The sequence below is a fragment of the Benincasa hispida genome, chromosome 4 (genome assembly GCF_009727055.1).
Source record: "Benincasa hispida cultivar B227 chromosome 4, ASM972705v1, whole genome shotgun sequence".
Classification (NCBI taxonomy): domain Eukaryota; kingdom Viridiplantae; phylum Streptophyta; class Magnoliopsida; order Cucurbitales; family Cucurbitaceae; genus Benincasa; species Benincasa hispida.
Genome location: NC_052352.1, coordinates 1,950,192 through 1,971,651, shown reverse-complemented (window position 1 = coordinate 1,971,651; position 21,460 = coordinate 1,950,192). Strand labels below are relative to the sequence as shown.

General features: G+C 33.5%; 2 protein-coding genes across 4 annotated transcripts; one reads left to right on the top strand and one right to left on the bottom strand.

The window, feature by feature from the left end:
- Positions 1-5,434: 5,434 nt before the first annotated feature.
- On the top strand, positions 5,435-7,138 carry LOC120075384 (zinc finger protein CONSTANS-LIKE 4). The gene is made up of 2 exons (XM_039028729.1): positions 5,435-6,278; positions 6,376-7,138. Exons 1-2 carry the CDS (start codon positions 5,580-5,582, stop codon positions 6,688-6,690), a joined length of 1,014 nt encoding a protein of 337 aa, XP_038884657.1. The 5' UTR covers positions 5,435-5,579; the 3' UTR covers positions 6,691-7,138.
- Positions 7,139-9,538: 2,400 nt separating this feature from the next.
- Positions 9,539-20,600, bottom strand: LOC120075383 (uncharacterized protein slr1919). 3 transcript variants are annotated; one of them, XM_039028728.1, is made up of 15 exons: positions 20,329-20,600; positions 19,276-19,484; positions 19,026-19,140; positions 18,568-18,814; positions 18,128-18,169; positions 17,832-17,903; positions 17,558-17,693; positions 17,229-17,386; positions 16,605-16,689; positions 16,220-16,416; positions 13,011-13,172; positions 11,455-11,604; positions 11,066-11,326; positions 10,568-10,828; positions 9,539-10,430 (listed from the first exon to the last, which is right to left on the bottom strand). In XM_039028728.1, the coding sequence occupies exons 2-15, from the start codon at positions 19,289-19,291 to the stop codon at positions 10,182-10,184; spliced, it is 2,151 nt and encodes a 716-aa protein (XP_038884656.1). In that variant the 5' UTR covers positions 19,292-19,484; positions 20,329-20,600; the 3' UTR covers positions 9,539-10,181. The 3 variants fall into 3 exon arrangements, with proteins under 3 accessions (XP_038884656.1, XP_038884653.1, XP_038884655.1); XM_039028725.1 differs by lacking the exon at positions 19,276-19,484; XM_039028727.1 differs by lacking the exon at positions 19,276-19,484 and having other exon boundaries at positions 16,220-16,413.
- Between the last annotated feature and the right edge of the window lie 860 nt (positions 20,601-21,460).

Sequence of the window (21,460 nt, the reverse complement as noted above, 5' to 3'; positions counted from 1 at the left end):
AATTCCCCATGTATATAATAATGTGTCATTTTTTAATAAACAATCAAACAAAAGTTTTTCTTTTATCAACAAGACTGGGTACTTTACAGACTTTTTTTCTTATTTTCAAATTCATTTTTTCAATCTCAAGAACATTAAATTAAAAAGGTATTGTTCATTTTATGCACATAATTTTTCTAGTCACATTATATTTTATATATTTTTTGTTTGTTTCCAGGTTATTTTTACATTCAATTTACTCGTATAGGTATTTAAAATTAATTTCAGAGTTCAAGCAAGAGGATTATTTGTTGTTATTCGTTTAGATATACAAACTTGACAAGTAAGTTTTGAATTTTTCTTATACTTTAAGTTTTTATGCCTTTAAATCTATATAATAGAATATAATATTATTATTATTAATACTTTTGTAAAGTTAATTTAAAATTAATATGGAGAGATATTATAAAAGAAAAATAAATGTAAAAAAAATGTTTTAGATTCTGATCGATCTAATACAAAAATCAATCTAGAAATACTACATGCACATCCTGGTCTAAGAACAAAAATTTATGATTATAATTATAATATTCGAGATCAACTTCGTATAATATATTTATTAAAAAGTCCTTGTCAGCCTCGAAACCATACTTTTCCACTTAAGAATTTTGGTACAAAGACAAGTCAAGATCGATTTCAAAACATTAAAACTTGTAGAGGACAATTATAATATAATAAATTAGTTAATATATGATTATAATTATAATAAATTATAATTATGAATATTTTTTTTTCTTTTTTTCTTAAAATATATGATAAATTGAACTTTTGACTATAAGTAAAAGAGTATATGTCAATAGAAAAAATTACGCTTTTAATGCAACAATTGTAGAGATAGGGAATCGAATCTCACCCCTAAAATAAAAGATCATACTAATTATCGTAAGTTAATCTCAATTTGACAATAAAAAAACTATGCTGGCTTACTCAAGTTTTATTTATATTTTATATTTTATATTTTAATTTATTTAAATAATCCCTATTAAAAGGGAGAAAAGATTCTCTCCTCATTTAAAGCCAAATATGTTTTATTTCTTGTTTTTTCTCTTTAAATAACTTTCTATTTGGAATTTGGGTGTTTTTAGTAACTTCAGAGGCAACTTGATGATAAATATTGTTTTATGGTTATGGGTATTAAATATTTGAGATAATTAATGTTTGTTTGAATTTGTAGAATAATTAATATAAAAAAATTAAACGAATGTGTTTGATTTATCAATTCTATATATAGAAACTAAAATTAAATAATTATTTAATCAAATGTAAAAGAACAAATAATATAGTAATAATTAAATTTAATTATTTAATATATTTTTATGTTAGTTAATTATTTAATCACTTAAAAACATCAATGAATGATTTTTTAAAAAAATTAAACACTATTCAAATCATTTTATTTAATTAATAAAAATAAATAAATAAATATTAATTAATTAGAATATTAATAATTAATAAAATTTTTATTAAACAGATAGAACATAAAATATCACTGATTAATTGAAAATTACTAAGTCTAAATAATATATATTTATATTTAATTATTAATTAAAATTATTATTAATCAAATCAGTCGATTTAAGGCCAGTGGCTATGTCCTGGGGCAGGGTTGGGGACAATTAGGCCCAGCCCAGATGTCTCAGCCCAACAAACCTCTATTTGAATGACTTTTTTTTTCGTAGTCAAGAACAAATCTTTCATCAATAGCTACATTCAAGGTACCTCTATTTAAATTATTTATTTTTAAAGTTAAACAACATACTCCAAAGATTTGAATCTTAGACCTCGATCACCTTAATTAGTTTAAGGATGCTTAGGTTGGAAGTTGGGAATAGCCTAAAGGTTGTGTTTTGTTTTGAAAAAAAATTGTGATTGTCCTTTTGATTCCATTTAGTAATCATTTGAGTTTTTTAAAATTAAGTTTTTAAACACTTTCATCCTTATTATTATTATTTTTTTTTAAAGAACACTTTCATCCCTAAATTACTTTTATTTGTATTTACTTTCAATCAATGTTTTAAAAACTAAAAAAATGCCATTTTCAAAAGCTTGTTTTTGTTATTGAAATTTAGTTTAGAATTCAACTTTTTTACTTAAAAAGATGAAAATTATAAAAAATTTAGAAGAAATAAGTTTAATTTTAAAAAACAAAATGATTACCCGCCTTAAAAAGTATGATATCAAACTCTTTTCATGGTGCTTTTGAGTATATTTTTCATTAAACTAATAGAGGAAACAGAAAAGGGAAACAAACACTTAGATTAAACTTAGGTCTTATTTTGTAACTATTTGATTTTTTTTTTTTATTTTTAAAAATCAAGTCTACATACACTAAAAGTATCTTTTAAACATTTATTTTTGTTTTTAGAATTTGATTAATAATTAAACTATTATACTTAAGAAAAATGCAAACCATGAAAAAAAAAAAGAGGAGAAAATAGGTTTAATTTTCAAAAATAAAATAGAAAAAACAAAAATAGTTATCAAATGGAGCTTTTAACGATCCAATGACTTCTGAAGTCGTTAAGGGCATTCTACCCGTTTTTTTTTTCTTTTTCAAAACTATCGAACTGGTTTAAGAGAAGATGACATTTCTTCCAAAAATCTTTGATCAATTTCTATATCTAAATATGTTACGACTTATGATGGGGAATATTTTTGTGCTGCTAAAACTGGTTCCAACCCAAAAATGTTTTATATTGAAGAACAATATAAAAGTATTTTTTGGAGAATGCTTTAAAGTTTTTAGAGAAAATGCTTAATGCAATCGAATACTTGGTCAAGAAATACTTAAAATAAAAAAATGCTTCGCGAAAACAAGTCCAAAATAAAACTTTTGACCCGAATATTTTAAGAGTAGAAAATCAAATACTAAAATAAATTTATTATATATTTTAAAAATTATTTATTTTAAAAGTCAAGCACACATTTGTCTAAGAAAGTCCAATATTTTCGCATATGAAAAGAATTTCAACACCGGACATTACAAGTGGAGCCCAACATGTTTACTAAAAATGGGCCGTGACCCACGAACAGAACCAAGAATTGGGCCACTTTATTGGGCCGACAGAACTAGAAGTCTCCGGAAAAATTAGGTCCCACCACCTTTATCGTCCACACCTTTTCCCCTTCTTCTAAGTTATAATATAAACTTTTTTGTTTTTATTCAATAAACTATTTCAAAACTATAATTATTCGACTTGAAAAAAATCTCTTTCAATTTGATCATTTATCACATCATTCAGTTATATATAACTTTATTCTGTGGACTCTTGCGAGAGTGTTTGGAAGAGGTTGGACGGGGCAACCTACTTCATTATATGGTCCAATGAATTTTTAAATTCATTGAGGACTCACACTTGTTAATATTAATTTTGTGACTTATCAATCCATTATACTATGAGCTTTACGACTAAACAACATGACTTATTATTCTAAATGCCCTCTAAATATTGTTATGAAAAACAACCGATAGGTACAGTAGAAAAAATTTCTATATTATTGTGGTAAAATGTTTTTTTTTTCTTCTACATTATCTCATTTCATTGTTTGTCGTAATATAAAAATTTAATAAAAATGTAGGACTAGTAAAATAATCCTTATATCATCTAATGACAAGTCGAATTTAGAAAAGTTTTTACTCTTGACAATATTCTACTAAAAATATATTATTCACTTTTTTTCTACGTAATTTTTAGATTTGAATTACTCGTATATATTTATTTTAATTAATTTCATACTTAAATTAAGTTATTGGATAATTTTTTTCGTCCTTCATCAGCATATACATATTATATCATTAATAAGTAAGTTTCAAATTCTTATCAATTTTTTTAGTTTTTATACTTTTAAATCTATGTAATAAATCTTAATATTTTTATTGTTAATACTTTTGTAGAGTTAACTTTAATCGATATAAAGATATATTATAAAAGAAAAAACAATAATAGAAACTATAAACTCATCGTCTACAAAAATATGTATCTCTAATTCTCCTAATTCTCATACAAAAATCAGTTTATAGTTCTTTTGCTATAAACTTATTTTTTAATGAGAATTGTAATACTAAAAAAAATTCCTCGATCTGCCACTATATATAATTGTAATATAGAAAATGTTCAAACATTTTCAAACTGTAGTAGAAATTTTCTTTCCATACATTGAGGAACAATGAAAAATCAAAGATAATCTTGCAATCTTTAAAGTATGGAAATTAACCGAAATTATATAATTAATCAAAAGATAGAAGTTTCACACCAAAAGAATAAATTTGTGATTTGAAAATCCTATTAAAAAAGGTAAATTATAAAAACCACTATGGTAGTAGTTGTAATTACATCATCAAGCTCAAATGTTAAAATTGAATCCTCAAACTCACAATAATTATAAAACTTGAACCTCCAAATGCTAAAAACTAAGCCCTCGAACTTATACAATCGTTACAATTTCTACAATTATGTAAATTTGAGGATTCAATTTTAACATTGGTATAAGTATAAGTTTGAGGTTACGAAGCATGGGTACTTCTAATTGTGTAGAGAATTAGTATTAGGATCCGTTGGTTTTTTTTTTTTTCCCTTCAAATTTAAGCCAAACTAGTTAAAAAATCCAACCCACAACCCATTTTTATTTAAAAATTCACTTAAATCTAGCCATAAAAAACAAAATAGATTAAAAATGATAAAAACATAACAAGTTAAAATAAAAAACCCGAAGTGTAATTAAATTTTTATTCTTCACTTCTCTCCCACCGTCAAAATCACGATTCACACCCCACCATCCTCAATTTCATTCTTCAATCATCATATTCTACTTATTTTCTAGCATTTGCTCTAGTCGTTCAACCACCACTCAATGTTGATGGATTTTTTTTTAAAGTTTTCACTCTTTTCTTGAATTTATTTTAATCTAACTTAAAATAAGTAATATAACAATTAATTGAACATTATCATATATATATAAAATAACATAATTTCAACGTATCTGTATCTTAGTTTTTTTAAAATTATCGTATCGTCGTATTGTATCGTATCTGTATCTATATCTATATTTGTACATCTTAAATTTGAGACTCAATATTTATCATTAAAAATTTAAAAGGTATGATTGTGATTACCGTCGTTTTTTCCCCCTTTGCTAGAAAAAAAAAAATAAAATAAAAAGCTGAACTCTCACATGAAATCCGAAACCCGGACAAGAACTTCACATCGCTCCATCTCACGTGGACCCCACTCTTAGCTTTTTCTTTCCCCCACCCCGTGTTGAACTGAAAAAAGAAAAGAAAAGAAAAATATTAAAATTTCTTTTTCAACCCCCTAAATATTTATTAATTTTCCCCTTCACTGAAGGCGATAAATATTTTTGGTTTCTATGGCTAAGCCTCGACCACGTGTTTAATTTTCATTCGTCCATGACTGGATTTCGTCGGCCCCACCGGATAGACTCGTACACGCCTGATTAACTAAAAGAATACTATAGAACCAGAGAGAGAGAGAGAGAGAGAGAGACATTACATACCATTTTCAGTTTTCCGCCATTGGAGCATGGCTTCCAAGCTTTGTGACTCCTGTAAGTCGGCTACGGCCACTCTCTTCTGCCGAGCTGACTCTGCCTTCCTATGCCTTGTCTGTGACTCCAAAGTTCACGCAGCCAACAAACTCGCATCTCGCCATGCTCGCGTTTGGGTCTGTGAAGTTTGCGAGCAAGCTCCTGCTCATGTAACCTGCAAGGCTGACGCCGCCGCTCTCTGCCTCACTTGCGACCACGATATTCACTCTGCTAACCCTCTCGCTCGCCGTCACGAGCGAGTTCCGGTCACTCCTTTTTACGACACCTCCAACTCCGACAACTCACTCGCCGTTAAACCCAGCGCTGCAATCAACTTCCTCGACGACCGTTACTTCTCCGATGTCGACGCTGATGCCGCCGATGTTAGTAGAGAAGAGGCCGAGGCTGCTTCCTGGCTTCTTCCGAACCCTAACCCTAAAGCAATCGAAACTTCAGATCTGAACTCAGGCAAGTTTGAGTTTCCAGAAATGGATCCTTACCTAGATCTGGATTACGGCCACGTAGATCCGAAATTGGAAGCGCAAGAGCAAAACAGCTCCGGCGCCGATGGAGTTGTTCCTGTTCAGAGCAAAGGCGTCAATCTCTCGTCAGTAAACGATCGTTGCTTCGGCATAGACTTCCCCGTCGCCAAATCTTTCCCGTACGGATACAATCCTCAGTCAATAAGTCACAGTGTAAGTTATCACTTGATTCAGAATCCTTTTCCAATTAGCAGTACCTAATAATACGAATCAATCTGAAACATCGATCTCACCTGTTCTTTACCATCAGGTATCATCCTCTTCGATCGAGGTCGGAGTGGTGCCGGACGAAAACACGATGACGGATGTATCAAATCCGTACACGAAACCATCGACGGAATCGACGGTACAACCGCTGCAAATCTCGCCGGCGGATCGGGAGGCGAGAGTGTTGAGGTACAGAGAGAAGAGGAAGAACAGAAAGTTCGAGAAGACGATCCGATACGCATCTCGTAAGGCTTACGCCGAGACGAGACCTCGAATCAAAGGACGGTTCGCCAAACGGACGGACATCGAACTTGATGTTGACAGAGTGAGTGGATACGGCGTCGTTCCGTCGTTCTAAGTTTTATTATTTATATAAAATTAATAAAATAATAATAATAATTATATAAAAAAGTTTCTGTGTAAATATGAAGGAAGAAGAAGAATAGTTGGGGGGGTGGAAATGGAGGTTTTGATCGACGAAATCTGGCCGTTGGATCATGTACAACTTTTTTTTTTCTTTTTTTTTTTTTGTAGAACTGAATCTTTTGCCCTTTTTTTTGGTAACGAAAATCTTTGGGAGTTTGGTCAAAAAGGTTTTCGGAAATCTTTTGTTTTTTGTTTTTTGTTTTTTTGTTAATTTTTATTTTTATTTTTAGATTGTGATTTTGTTGAAGCAAGCACGATTAGTTGTATGAAGTCATCTTTATTGTTTTCTTTAGAGAAAGTGTATCAATTTCTGATTCCCTATTGGTGAACTGATTAAGCTTCTTGTTGTTTGGTTTGGACAAATGTTTTCTTTTTATTCCCATTAAAATAGCAAAAGGCCATGGTTGGTCAGGGAAGTATAATTTTAACATTATAATATTAGCCGCTTTTGATATTTAGGAAGAATTTACTTTGAGACTAATGAATATCCAATTGTTTAAAATATTAGAGGGAAGGGCCCTTTATATGCGTGAAATTTGAGCACCTATTGATTGTTTAAGATGGTTGAGTTTTCACACAGATATATTTTATTCTCATACTTGTAATAGAACCTTTGGTATTATTCTAAATTGTGGGTGGGAGGTATTACATGAAGGTACAAATTACATGTGTAGGTTGGATCACTTTTTTATTGAACTATCGTAGTTGTAATCGAAGTGATAATAATCATATAGGTACACATTGAACGTTCAACCTTGTATCTCAATCCAATAAATTACTTTGAAAGTAAAATGAGTAGATTCATATCTAATTGAATTCCAATTATGTGCTACCAGTGTGCTATTTAATATATAGTAGAAAGCATTAGTTTCATAACTTGATGATGAGGGTTCATATTATTAATATTGATTGAAAAGTTGGATTTTTTTATTTGATGAAGTTAGAAATTCAATGCAAAATTCAATTTCGAGCATAGCACAATTGACATACAAGTATCTGTTTATGATTCAATTTCTTGAAGCTCAATGGTAATTAACATGTTCTCTTCCTTTTTTGTATGTTGGAGGTTCAGATTTTGTAAGCACAAGAAAAACATATTCATAAGAGTTAAACAAGAGACTCACTTAGAATGAACATTTGGCCATCCTTGCCTTAAGAAAAAGATCTAAGAAATAATTCAATTATAGTCGACTATTTTCTCAGAATCCAAAACTAGCATTCTTATATAATGAAGTATTCACAACTCACCAAAACAATATTTTTGGAAGACTAAGTGATGAATTTCCAAATAGAACATTTCTTCAGTACAATAGGGGTGGAGTGATTTGAATAAAAAAAACTCCTAGGTACCAACACATACATATCACTTGAACTGAACTGAACTCGCTTTGGCATAGAAATGAAACATTGCCATTACCAACAACAAATCATTCGATAATATCCCAATGCAATTCCCACCGACCATGTACTTTTACATGACCTTAGACATTTCTTCCTATACATTCACCACAGGGAACTACAAGGGATTAAATGTGCCATCAATTAAATCTCAATAAATTACAATTGTTTACAACGCAATTATAGAATTCAAACATCCAAAATAAATGAATACCACAAGTTTCAAACCATCAATAAATAATTAGTTAAAAATTAAAAGTAAACGTGACTAGAAATTGACAAGAAAATTTGGCTCTGCAATTTGGCTACGTCGTTGAGACTTTGATTTTGATGCCACTTTGAATCTGATGAGCTGCAAAGAGACTATGATTGAGTGAGACAGACGAACACATTTTCTATGTTCCCTTCTTTCAAGTTCTCTTACAATTATTTGTATCACTGGCAACAACTTTTGCTTCAATCCTACCAAGTGGGCCCTTTTTCAGAGAAGATGAGATGTCATGGGAACAGTTTATTGGTAAAGCAATTAGGATACTGCAATTTTGCTTGGTTTCTTATTTAAAGCAACTTAATTCCACCTAATTTGATAATGTTGTCTTGTTCTATCTTTTGTCTTCTATTATACATTGCAAGGCTACCAGGATTGAGGATTATCCCCTTATTTCACCGACTGGTGTTATTTAAAAAGATGAGAGAGCATCACAAGATAAGATAGCAAGTCAATTAAGACACCCCAAAAAAAATAGACTTCAAAAAGAACCCAAATGTGGAACCTAAAAAAAAAATAAAAAAAAAAAAAGAGCAAATATCATCTGAACTTCCATTCATTTAAATAATTGACTAGAAATTTATAACTATTTCCAATTGATCCATTTAAAATCAGCTCAGAAACATCTAGATAAAAATATTATTCTCCAAATAAATAAACACAAGAAAATCACCCGATAAAAAAAATTAGATTCTCACACCTCTCTAATTTAAATTAGTCGTATATTGGATCAGGAAAAGAAAATCTCGTAGATGTGCAGTTTCAAAGCAAACTTCTAATAAAGTATTCTAAAGTGTTCCACACACATGTACATTAAAAAAAATTTACATGTGTGTTTGGAGTAAAGACTATCTTAAGACTATAATAACCACTTTTTGCTACCGCAAATATTATTTTGTATCTCTCAATTAACTACAGTATTTACTATTTTACATTCACCATTTTTTTTATTCTTTGTTACAGTATTTATTATTTCCTTCTCAAACTAAAATAATTTACCCCTCAAATACATATTATTATAACTCAAACTAAAATAATTTACACCTCAAACATAAATTACTTATAATAACCTAGAACTATAATAATCAGCTCCTTACTCCAAATGTCCCCCAAGTTTTTTTTTTATAATAATAACATAAGACAAATAAACTAAGCATATAACATAAAAATGAACTTACCCTTTTACACCAGACTCATTTATTGTCACACTTAGCACGTGACTAAAAACACCCCAAAAAAATCCCAAATGCAGACATGAGAGACCCAGTGTCACCATGCCTACATCTGAGCACAACGTACTCAAAGGCACATGTTCAAAGTATGGTTTCACCCACCAGACTAAAATAATTGTACACGAAGTAATAGACACTATAAGAGTATAGGGAAAAAAAAAAATATTTGTGCAGTTAAGAATTTAATTAATAAAATGATTATTTTTATCATCCTAGATTTACAGGTCACCTATCGAGGATAAATAAGGCTAAAATTTTGCTAACCCGTTATTAATGGTTCAATTACTTGAATCTAATAAAATTAAAAATTCCCTCCAAATTTCAAATAAAAGTCACCAACCCGTGAGGCAAAATCCAAGGTAACCGATCTTTCAAAACTCCGCTCTCAATTTAACAGTCTAGAGATTCAGAAAGATACCCTTAAATAAGAGCTAAACTAGTTGTGACTATCATTGATTTTTTTAAAATGTGTTCTATAAAGAGAGAATTGTTTAAAAGAACAGAAAGAGAAGTAGTTTACTTTCCTCATACTTTGTTAGAACCGCAGTCTCTCTCTAAGTCATGAAGGAATCTTGAAATACAAACCCAAAGATGGTCAGGGATTTTTCTTCCAATATGCATAATTATGCTTGAAATGACGTCCAAAGAGAAACTATGAACCTCAGGCTTTAACGCCATGCGAATAAGCATAGCCGTCCACACTTGTGGGGCTAACTTTATTGCTTCACGGAGGCACTGGAATCCGTGGACAACTCTTTCCAGCATAGCATGATCCTGCAAACAAAATACACCAAATTGTCCATCACCCTAACAAATTTCTTCAGATGACCCTCCGGACATCCGACTTCAAGAATGCTTTGATTTGTAAGGATATTATTTGAAGCAAATATGTAAAGACGAGTTGAGCAAACCTCGGATCTGGTCTGACGCTTCTCACCGGATGAGCACCCAAAAACTTCATCCTGCAGAACAATGTCAACAGTTCCAATGATGTCGCGGAGGAGGAAAACACGTACCCTTGAACCTTTCTTAGAGAGAATGAAAAGAAAAAGATCCTCAGTAGCTGCCACAACTGCTGGCATGTCAAATGATTTCCATCCCAGGGGATTCGAAGAATTATCCTTGAGGGATTCCTCACTTGACTTGGAAGCCTGTTCAGAAATGGCTGCAACCTGCAACAATTTTTTTTGTTTGTTAAGATACAAATAAAGAAAGCTGGCAGACCTCTTACAACCTTGTTCGGATAAGGAAAAAAAATCAGAAAATAAGAAATGCAAACAGAATAAAAAAGACAGCCAAGTATATAGAGCATGTCTGCACCTCCATGCGTAAATGCATCATCACTAGTACATTCATTCGCAAAAACAAAGTGCTTGCTACATGATAGAGAAATAAGAGGAAAGACTTACTAAGCGTTCAAGCCGGTTCCACCTAATGGATCCATCATTTCGGATGAGGAGTTCCCTTAAAATTCTTCTCATATCAGGGTTTGGATCTTCCAAAAGCCTCCCAATGACAAAAGGATATGCACTTTCTAAGACCTTGAATTCAGGATCGAGGACTTTTGCAGTGCCTTCGAGTGACCCTAATGCTCTTATGACCAAGGCATAGTCCGGAGGAAGGGAAAAATTAAATTCATACATAACACTGTATAGCTGGTTCATTACTCCCTGAAATCCATGTCAATTTGCACGCATAAGAGCTTTCAGCTTTAAACATGATTGACAATGCAAAAGGATTCCCCCCCTCTTTTTGAGATGGTAAATGGAAATTAAAATTCAGAAACAAGGAAATGAACCTGAAAATCCAGTGACTGTTTTTTTCCATCGCCAAATGATGCATTTAGAGCATCAGAAACTAATCGAATATCAACCCCTTCAGGAATGAATCCCAAAGAAAGAAAATCATTGGCCAAACCAAGCGAGTCACGATTAACAAAGTGCACCAGCTGAAAGAAAATAAAATTTTAATCGGCTTTCTGACAAATTTCTACCACATTTTCATCAGACTTAGAAAATGAAGACTGGAAGCAAACAGGAAAATGACGTGAAAGAAAACTATAAGTGCAACTAGATATCGAAGAACAAAATTATTCAACATTGAATGTTTGGACCAATATATTTTTATTGACAAACATGCATGTGGAGAAGACCTCCGGAATCTGTAAAAATGTGTAATGACAAGAAAGTTATGTGCAGCCTAGACCATTATTAAGTAATCTTAGACCATTCAGCAATGGTAGAAATTTAAAACAATAGAAGAATTACCAATATTCAATCATGGGGAATATCAAGGTCAGTATTTCTTGGCATTTATTTTAGGGTTAAAAAGCACTCTTGGTTCTGAATTTTGGTTAAAATAATAATTTAGTCCATAAACTTTGGGCCCCATTTGGAAACCTTTTGGTTTTTGATTTTTGAAAATTAAGATCCTAGTTATAAACACTATCTTCCACCTATTGATTTCTTTGTTCAGCTATCTAAAAAGTGTGTTAAAAAACCAAGCCAAATTTTGAAAAGTTTCCAAATAGTTCTTAGAAACTTGTCCTTTTTGAAAAAAAAAATAATAATTTAGTTAAAAATGCATAGGAATGATGAAAATTATGGTAAAGAAGTTGTAAGAAAATAAGCAAAAATTTCAAAAACTAAAAACAGAAAACGAAAGGGTTATCAAATGAATTTTTCTTTTATTATTATATTTTCAATTTTATAACAATTTGGTCCCTAAACTTTAATACATAACAATTTGATATCCACCGTGAAAATCCACCAAATTAAGTATAAATTTTTATTATGTAACAACACGATCTTTGTAATTTATAAATGGTCTCTAATCAATTAATTGATCTAAATAAGGAAAAAAATCTCATTAAATCTTTACAATACTTTTCATATTAGAGACTAAAAATTTACTAATTTTGAAGTTCAGGGACTACATTGTTACCATCTAAGTTCAAGAACTAAATTGTTACTTCCATAAAGTTCAAGAACTAAAGGTGTTTTTTAATCTCATCTTATATTCCCAGAGCAGAAGTTTTCCAACCTTCTTTCACATATTGTTCCGTCTTTCTTTTGATGGTAGGGGGTTGAGGATATTATTTTTCTCACCATGTATCATGTCTTAAATGATACCTAAATCACTAAGCATCGTATGGACAATAAACATCACAACTTGCACATAATATATCTATAGTTCATGCCATGGGGGTGGAAATAGAGCAGATAAACAGATGTTGACATGTCAAAATTGTACCTCATTCTACCAAATGTTTCTTAAAATCAGTGGTATGCCTAAATAGTCAAGTGCATTATATTGAACAGAGGAACTTATTAAAGTTGAATAATATTTTCTTACCACTTGAATCAGTCCAACGCGGTAATGCCGTGGGATATCACCCATCATCCCAAAGTCAAAATATGCAAGAGAGCCATTCTCAGTAGCAACAAGGTTTCCTGGATGTGGATCAGCATGGAAAAAACCCACCTCAAGCAATTGCCTCAAAGAGCAATACAATCCCTATAAGAGAAAAGTGGAAAACACTTAAGAAATGACATATATTAGATTTTATGTAAATAGCCTACTTCAAGAAATACAAACAGAACAATAGAAAATGGATACAGCTGCCTGTCAACAAAAAAGGGCTTTCTTGTTTTCCCATAAAAAAACGTATTATATTTGTTGAAAAAGGGTTGGTTTGCCCTAGGGCTTATTTGTAATTCTCTTATGGGCCTAGGGCTTCCTGTCTGTCTATTTATTTGAACAGTCTTCCTGTATTTCTGTATTACTTGAATAATAAAAAAACTAGTCTAAATCGTGGTTTTTTCTTCATGGCCTAGGGTTTTCCACGTAAATTATTCGTGTGTTTCTTTTCTCCTTCCTCTTTTATTTTCATCATGGTATCAAAGCAAGGCGATGAAACCCTAGACCACGAAACCCTAGGCCAATCGTACAAAATTCCCTCCTCGTGTCCAGAAATGTGTCTTTATTGGGTACCCTCTCTATCAATGTGGGTACAAGTGTTATCATCCCTCGTCTCGAAAATACTTTGTGTCGATGGACGTCACCTTTCTCGAGGATCAGCCTTTCTTTCCCATTAGTCCTCTTCAGGGGGAGAGTCCTAGTGAAGAGGCTAACTGGTCCACGTATTCCATTCCCCTAGAGGTGTCGGCTGAACCTAAACATCCTAGCCCTGTTCTCCCTAGTCCTGTTCTTCCCACTAATCAAGTCCCTTGGATAACTTACTACAGGAAGAATCACAGGAAGGAAACAGTGCCGCCTGTCGCTTCTCCGGCTCCAGTTCATGAGTCTGACTCGGTCTCAGTCCCAGGTATGACATCCCTGTTTGTGATACTGATGACTGTGTTGAGACTAATAATTGCAGAGTGGACAGAGATATAGAGATTGGTGAAAATGATGAGAAAATAGAGGGAATTGAGGAGGATGGAGAAACTGATGGAAAAGACAACACAGAGGAAACAACTCCAGCAAACGAGAACAGTGGAAGGGAAGGTGATTGTGTGGGAAGTCCTTCTAAAGAAAGATCCATAGATCAGACGGCTAGCTGCCATAAGAAACTTGGAGAAGAGGAAAATCATGATGCGTCTCTCAATCTTCCAATTGCCTTGAGAAAAGGGACTAGGTCATGTATAAAGTTCCCTATGCATAGTTACATGACATATAGTAACCTACCTCATGAGTTCAAGACTCTTACTACCAGTCTAGATACGGTAATGGTTCCAAGTAATATACATGTTGCCATGGAAACTCCTGAGTGGAAGGCTGCAGTTATGGAAAAAATGAGAGCTCTAGAGAAAAATGAGACATGGGAACAGGTTGCTCTTCCTGAAGGGCACAAGACGGTTGGATGTAAATAGGTTTTTACTGTCAAGTACAAATCCAATGGCTCGATCGACAGATACAAGGCGAGACTGGTAGCCAAAGGCTTTATTCAAACTTTTGGTATTGATTACTCTGAGACATTCTCTCCTGTGGCCAAACTCAATACGATCCGGGTGCTGTTATCTGTTGTTGTTAATAAAGATTGGCCTTTGCACCAATTGGATGTGAAGAATGCGTTTCTTAATGTAGAACTCGAAGAAGAAGTCTATATGAGCCCTCCACCCGGCTTCGAAAACCAGTTTAAGCATCGGGTTTGTAGATTGAAGAAGTCACTGTATGGGTTGAAATAGTCTCCAAGAGCCTGGTTTGACAGATTCACCACGTTTGTTAAAGCAAGGGGTATGATCAGGGGCACTCAGACCACATGTTGTTTACAAAGAAGTCTGGTTCAGGAAAGATCTCAGTACTTATTGTGTATGTAGATGACATTGTACTGACCGGTGATGATACTGATGAAATTATGAGACTTAAAACAAAGATGGCTGAATAATTTGAAATTAAAGATCTGGGAAAATTGCGATACTTCCTTGGGATGGAGGTGGCTCGGTTGAAGGAGGGTATCTCTGTCTCACAACGAAAGTATACTCTGGATCTCCTCGAAGAAACAAGGATGATTGGGTGTAAACCTGTAGACACCCCTGCGGAGTATAATGCCAAACTGAGTAATGTTAACAATGGAGCCCCTGTTAGTAAAGAGAGATATCAACGATTAGTCGGGAAGTTGATATATTTATCTCACACGAGACCTAATATATCTTATGTCGTGAGTGTTGTCAGTCAGTTCATGCAAGCTCCCTATGAGGAACATATGACATTCGTCGAATGCATTCTACGGTATCTAAAGGGTACTCCTAGTAAAGGTCTTCTGTTCAGGAAGCGTGGTATAGAAGCATATACTGATTCAGACTAGGCTGGGTCTGCTGTTGATAGAAAATCTATGTCTGGGTATTGCACTTTTGTCTGGGGCAATCTGGTCACTTGGAGAAGTAAAAAACAGTGAGTAGTTGCCAAAAGTAGTGCAGAAACCGAGTACAGGGCCATGAGTTTGGGGATATGTGAAGAAATTTGGTTGAAGAAAGTATTGACAGATCTTCGACAAGATAGGGAGCTTCCAATGAAATTGTTTTGTGACAATAAAGCAACAATATGTATTGTCAACAATCCGGTCCAGCACGATAGGACCAAAGGGGTTGTTAAGACAGACATTTCATTAAAGAAAGACGGGACAATGGGAGCATATGTATTCCCTACATCCCTTCTAATCAGCAGATTGCAGATGTCCTTACAAAGGGGTTGTTAAGACAGAGTTTTGATTACTGTATCAGCAAGTTGGATCTGATTGATATTTACGCCCCAACTTGAGGGGGAGTATCGAAAAAGGGTTGGTTTGCCCTAGGGGCTTATTTGTAATTCTCTTATGGGCCTAAGGCTTCCTGTCTATCTATTTATTTGAGCAGTCTTCTTCTTGTATTTCTGTATTACTTGAATAATAAAAAACTAGTCTAGATCGTGATTTTTTCTCCCTGGCCTAGGATTTTCCACGTAAATTATTTGTGCGTTTCTTTTCTCCTTCCTCTTTTATTTTCATCAATATTAATAATAAAGATAATATAGAAAGATTGGAAAGAGAAACAAGAAATACACGAACAATTTCTGTATAATACCTGGTCAATGAGCTCCCTTCTATTCAAATGAGCCTTTTGCAAGCCAACTTCATCAGTAAGCTTTATTCCATCAATCCATTCCATGGTAAGCACAGCCGTCCGAGTAAAGTTCCAAAATATTTTGGGGACTTTAACACAGTTTGATTTCTTATATTTTATAGAGCCATCAACTGCTGAACTCTTCCCACCGTCGCCTACTTCATTGTTATGAAGAAAGTCGTACAAATGCTAGTCAGTTATCAGACTTCAAATGGTTTAGCAAAAGATCCCCAAAAAAAAGTTCGCAGAGAATGTTTAGCTAGAAATTGAATGTATAATGGATATTGGCTTCAATATATGGAAGTAGTAGTAATCTTAGGACATATAAGAATACCTTAGAACTTACATGGTTGACATCCATAGAGAGAACAAAAACGCTCAGCATTTTTCCCTTCTTGAACATAATTGATTTCATCAAACATGTGCCTAACCTGTTCATTTAAAGAAAGGCCTGAATGTGAAGAACATGCAAGGCAATTGACGATCAATTTACAAAATAAAAAACAAAAGCAGAGAGAGAGTGACAAGAGGACGAGGGAAGCACGTCCCCAATCTTTGAGAGAACTCAACACCCCACTGTGATATTGTGAAGTAATGGCCATTTCAGATCAAGCAAGAAGACCTGAATAATTATTCTTTGGAAAATTGTTTGAGGGCTCCATAATGCCCCAAAAATTAATAACTATAATAACAACAAATTACCAAAGCTCATAAATCTTGAAATACGCTGCTACATAATTTCAAACAAGATCCAAAAAAAAATGATGTCAAACGTCCAACATCTTAAATTTAAAATGTATGATACAATGACTTTTTCGAATAATTTTCAGAGATATTCACAACTGAAGTAACCACAAAATGGGGAAATCAAATCCCTCTTAAAGGTATTACTAGAATAATCTACAAGCAAGAAAGCCAGAAATGGAAAAGAAAATCAGTCCTAACAAATAAAAAGCATGCAAAGGATCACCATTTCATTAACAGCTACTAATAAATCTTTCCGGGCCTTGGCAAATCGTTTTAACTGGCCACCAATCATCTGGAACAACAAGGCATCAAGAGTCAATGAAAGAGACATGCCAGGCCTTTGTACTTTGACAGCTACAAGCTCTCCAGAATGCAGGTGAGCTGCAAGACTTGAGGCAGAAAAAATGGGAATTTAACTTTAGCTTACATCAAGATTCAAAACTTGCACATCCATATCTGAACACTCATTTTGCGTATGAACATGAAGAGATGGTTTGAAGAATTTCAAACGAAAAAGAAAATTTTCCATTCAGGAAAGTGAATGCCACTTACCCTTATAAACCTGCCCTAAGGATGCAGATGCAATGGGCTCTGGGCTAATATCAGCAAAAATTTGTGAAACAGGACGACCCAGCTGATTCTCAATAGATTTGATTGCTTGGTGAGTTGGAAATGGAGGTATTTTATCCTTGAGTAAGAAAGTTCAAACTATCAGAATAGACTGAAAGAAGGTAATTGGGAAGAAAATCATCTCTAAGGACTATTTATAATGCATATGGTATCTGATTGGCCGTAACTAATTAAGAATTAAGAAAACCTCACATACCTGTAACCTTGCAAGTTCTTGGCAATACACTGTTGGCAATATATCCGGCCTTGTGCTCAAAGCCTGCCCAAGCTGTAATTTAAGGAGAATCACGTTAAATTTATCTGCCTCTTTTCACCATCAAACAACTTTAAGTTGAAATATTATTAATACAAGCAACAGATAAACAGTGATAAAACCTTTTGCGACCTCATTTCACATAGGTTGTTGATGATTGAAAGCAGACTAAAGAAAATGCACAATTCCAAAAAGTTGGAGGATGGGCGGACATTTCAAATTAAGGGGAAAAAACTTGCCTTGATATAGAAAGGCCCCAATCTGATTAGTGTTTCTCGAAACTGCATGAAAAAAACAACACTTTACTAAGCCAATCATAAACATCCTACACACTGATAGCATAAAACAGCTATAATATTTTCTTTCTTTCTTTTAGATGATTAACATAAAGGCAAATGGAACAAAAACAACAGCAGACTGCCGGTGATAAGCCGGAGGAAGGTGAGGATGACGTCAAGTCATCATGCCCCTTATGCCCTGGGCGACACACGTGCTACAATGGCCGGGACAAAGGGTCGTGATCCCGCGAGGGTGAGCTAACTACACACATACGATATAAAGGGAATGGGACAGACATAACAAAATTCAGACCAATAAAGCTTCATTGACCACGTTTTTAACTATGACACTAAAAGGTTACTCACAGATGAAAACCTTTGAGTAGATGTGTAAGACATACCTTAATAGCACGCTTTTTTAAGTCATGAACGAAGAACTGCCATATGGTTAGCTTCAATACATGGAATGAGATAATTGCTGCCCTATACAACGCTAAAAATGGACCAAAGTGATAGACAGAGGAAAGTCTTTTGGATCTGTAAGCTCCAAGTGCATGCCCAAATTCATTTTCCAGCAATTGCTTTCTCAACTTCGCATACTCTGCAGATGGCCTTTCACCATGTACGCTTGAATAACCGGTCGAAAATCTGCATCACAATATTTAAGTAAATGGCTATAGCAAACACAGAAATATCAAGTGCAAATAAATCCTGGCAATAAGGTGTTTGGAATTTTTACTCCTTTATTTCATTTACCAATGAAATCGTTTCTTCTATTTAAAAATTTTTTAAAAAAAATCCTGGCAAAATAAATAAATAAAAGACAACGGTCCCTTCTCAAATATGAGCATTCACTCACGAGTTTTGGTGGAACAAGTTTGTCAACAGATAAACATCTTGTCTCCTCAGAGCTTGGATATCTTGCAAATATCCCAATGATATGCATTTTCCAAAATCATTGACATGGCGTAAATCTGCAAAAGTAGCAAAAGTGCAGAATTTATAAATCCTAACATACATGGTATATGAAATGGAAATGATGGGCGATCTCCAAGGAAGATAAGAATTAATTTATTTAACAGTTAAATGTGATCATTTAATTCACTTACTTAAACCTTCCAACATATATTTGCACTTGGAAGTAGTAACATTGGAACGTAGAAAACCCTTTCACAAATATAAGTTTTACGGATAAGTTATCCCGAGTGGACAACAAATCTGGCATCCTATTCCTTTCACTCCAAGGCTAGATAAATTGATTCAATCCCAAAAGACAAATATTGAACTTAGTTCCATGGACGGTTGTACAGTTACGAAGCTGTGAGAAAGATAGCATAATGAAACAAAGTAGTTTGGCAAGATATAAGTTCAGTAAAAACAAACACACACATACTTTTAAACTTGATTCTATGACTCGATATTCGAAAGGAAACAATAGCATTCAAGAACAAACAAAATCAGCAACACATTTGAACCAAAAACATCTCAATGAGCTCGAACAAAATCCCAACAATCCTGTTGACAGATACCGTATGTCATTCTTAAATCCCATCAATCCTGTTCATAGAATCAGGGGCTTTGAGAATGCAGGCACATATGATTGATTTAACTATTTAGGGAACGAACGTAAATTTTTTTTATATCAGATCCTAATTCTTAATTCACATTTCACGCTTCATAATTTGCGGCTGTTTCGTTTGTTTGGTGGTGGGATGGGTGTAAAATAAGTTCAAGATTATATGAGCTTGTCGAAATTTCCTCAAATTAGCTATTACAAGAAACTCAATCGGGAATACCAGAACAATAGAAGTCCACAAAAAGATACCTCAACCGAAGTTGTTCTTTACCAGATACAATTTGGAAGGTCAAAATGTAGCTCCCGCAAATAAAATTAAAACAAACCAAAGAAAATACAATCAAATCAAGAAAAAGTACCAATTACCGATAAAAGAGTAGAATAACGTGATTAGCACGAGAAGGAAAGGAAACAAAGAAAGATCCTGAGATTCCTAACATCGCCAATAACGAAGTACGTTCTCTACTCTCTAGTTGAATTTTCGAGTGATTTCTCACTATCATACATCTCATAAAAATCACCAGGCACACATCGCAGCAACAAAAAGAATTAGAAAATGCAAGTAATAGTGGTGAAGATAACGTACTTCGGTAAGCCGGAGTGAGCAGGCGGTGGCGGTTGAGGCACGCAACGACATTCCTCATCGGCTAATGACTAAAAAGAACAAGAAATGCAAGAAGAGATTGGAAAATCCATCAGAGATGCATCTTGTTCCACCAATTGTTGGAGAGAATGAAGAAATTTGAAAGAAACCTGCACCTGCAGAAGAGTGGGAGAAGGAAGTGGAAAGCGGGGAGGGTTGTTTGGGTGAAGAAACGAGAAAAATGCCACGTTTTGAGTCTACTTGGCGCCTCCTGCATACACCAAATACCTGAAGTTTTTTGGATTTGGGCTTCTTGGGAAATTTTGCCCGATGATCTAAAATTTTGCCCATAATGCCAAGGACTAATTAGAAGAACCACAAATTTTAACTTTTCACTTGTAAATTAAAAATATCAAACCATAATTTCATTAATAAAAATAGTAAAATAAAATATAAATGAATTTATAAAAGGCTAGACTACCTCAACCATATAAATGAGATTACAGATGATTTATTAAGAAATATTCATAATTACATTGTAATTAAAACAACGACTATCGATTGGTCAGACTCTGCACCGACCTCTTTTCCAACTAAGTTGCTGCTAATTTCTTCTCCAACATTGGCTCCTCCGCCAACAATGATGCAGTCATGAATAGAATTCCGAAGCAGTTAATGTCAACACATTCCATATGCTTGGCATAGACTTTGCGACTTGAACTGTTAGTCGATGGTCGATTAAGTCGATTCATCTATGCACCAATGGATTTGATTCGGTAAGTCAACTCTCAAGTAGACTTAAAATCAATAAGAAATAAATGAAAATTAAAAAATTAGATAAAATAAAATTTGAAATTGAAAATAAGATCAAACGTGATGTTTGGAAAAAAAATATTATATTCGATTTTTAAAAAAGATTGCATTCGTTTTTTAAAATTCGAAAGTGTAGGGAGATAATTTAGAAGATCTGCAAATGGCGCAGAATTAGTTATAGCGTAACTGAAACCAGATGGAGTATTTTAGGATCAAGTAAAATTAATTACACTCTAATCCTAGAGGGTTTTGTAGTCATTAAAGATCTTTTGAAAGTTGTGACTTGTAATTAGTTTCCAAATTACGTCCAACAAATACACCA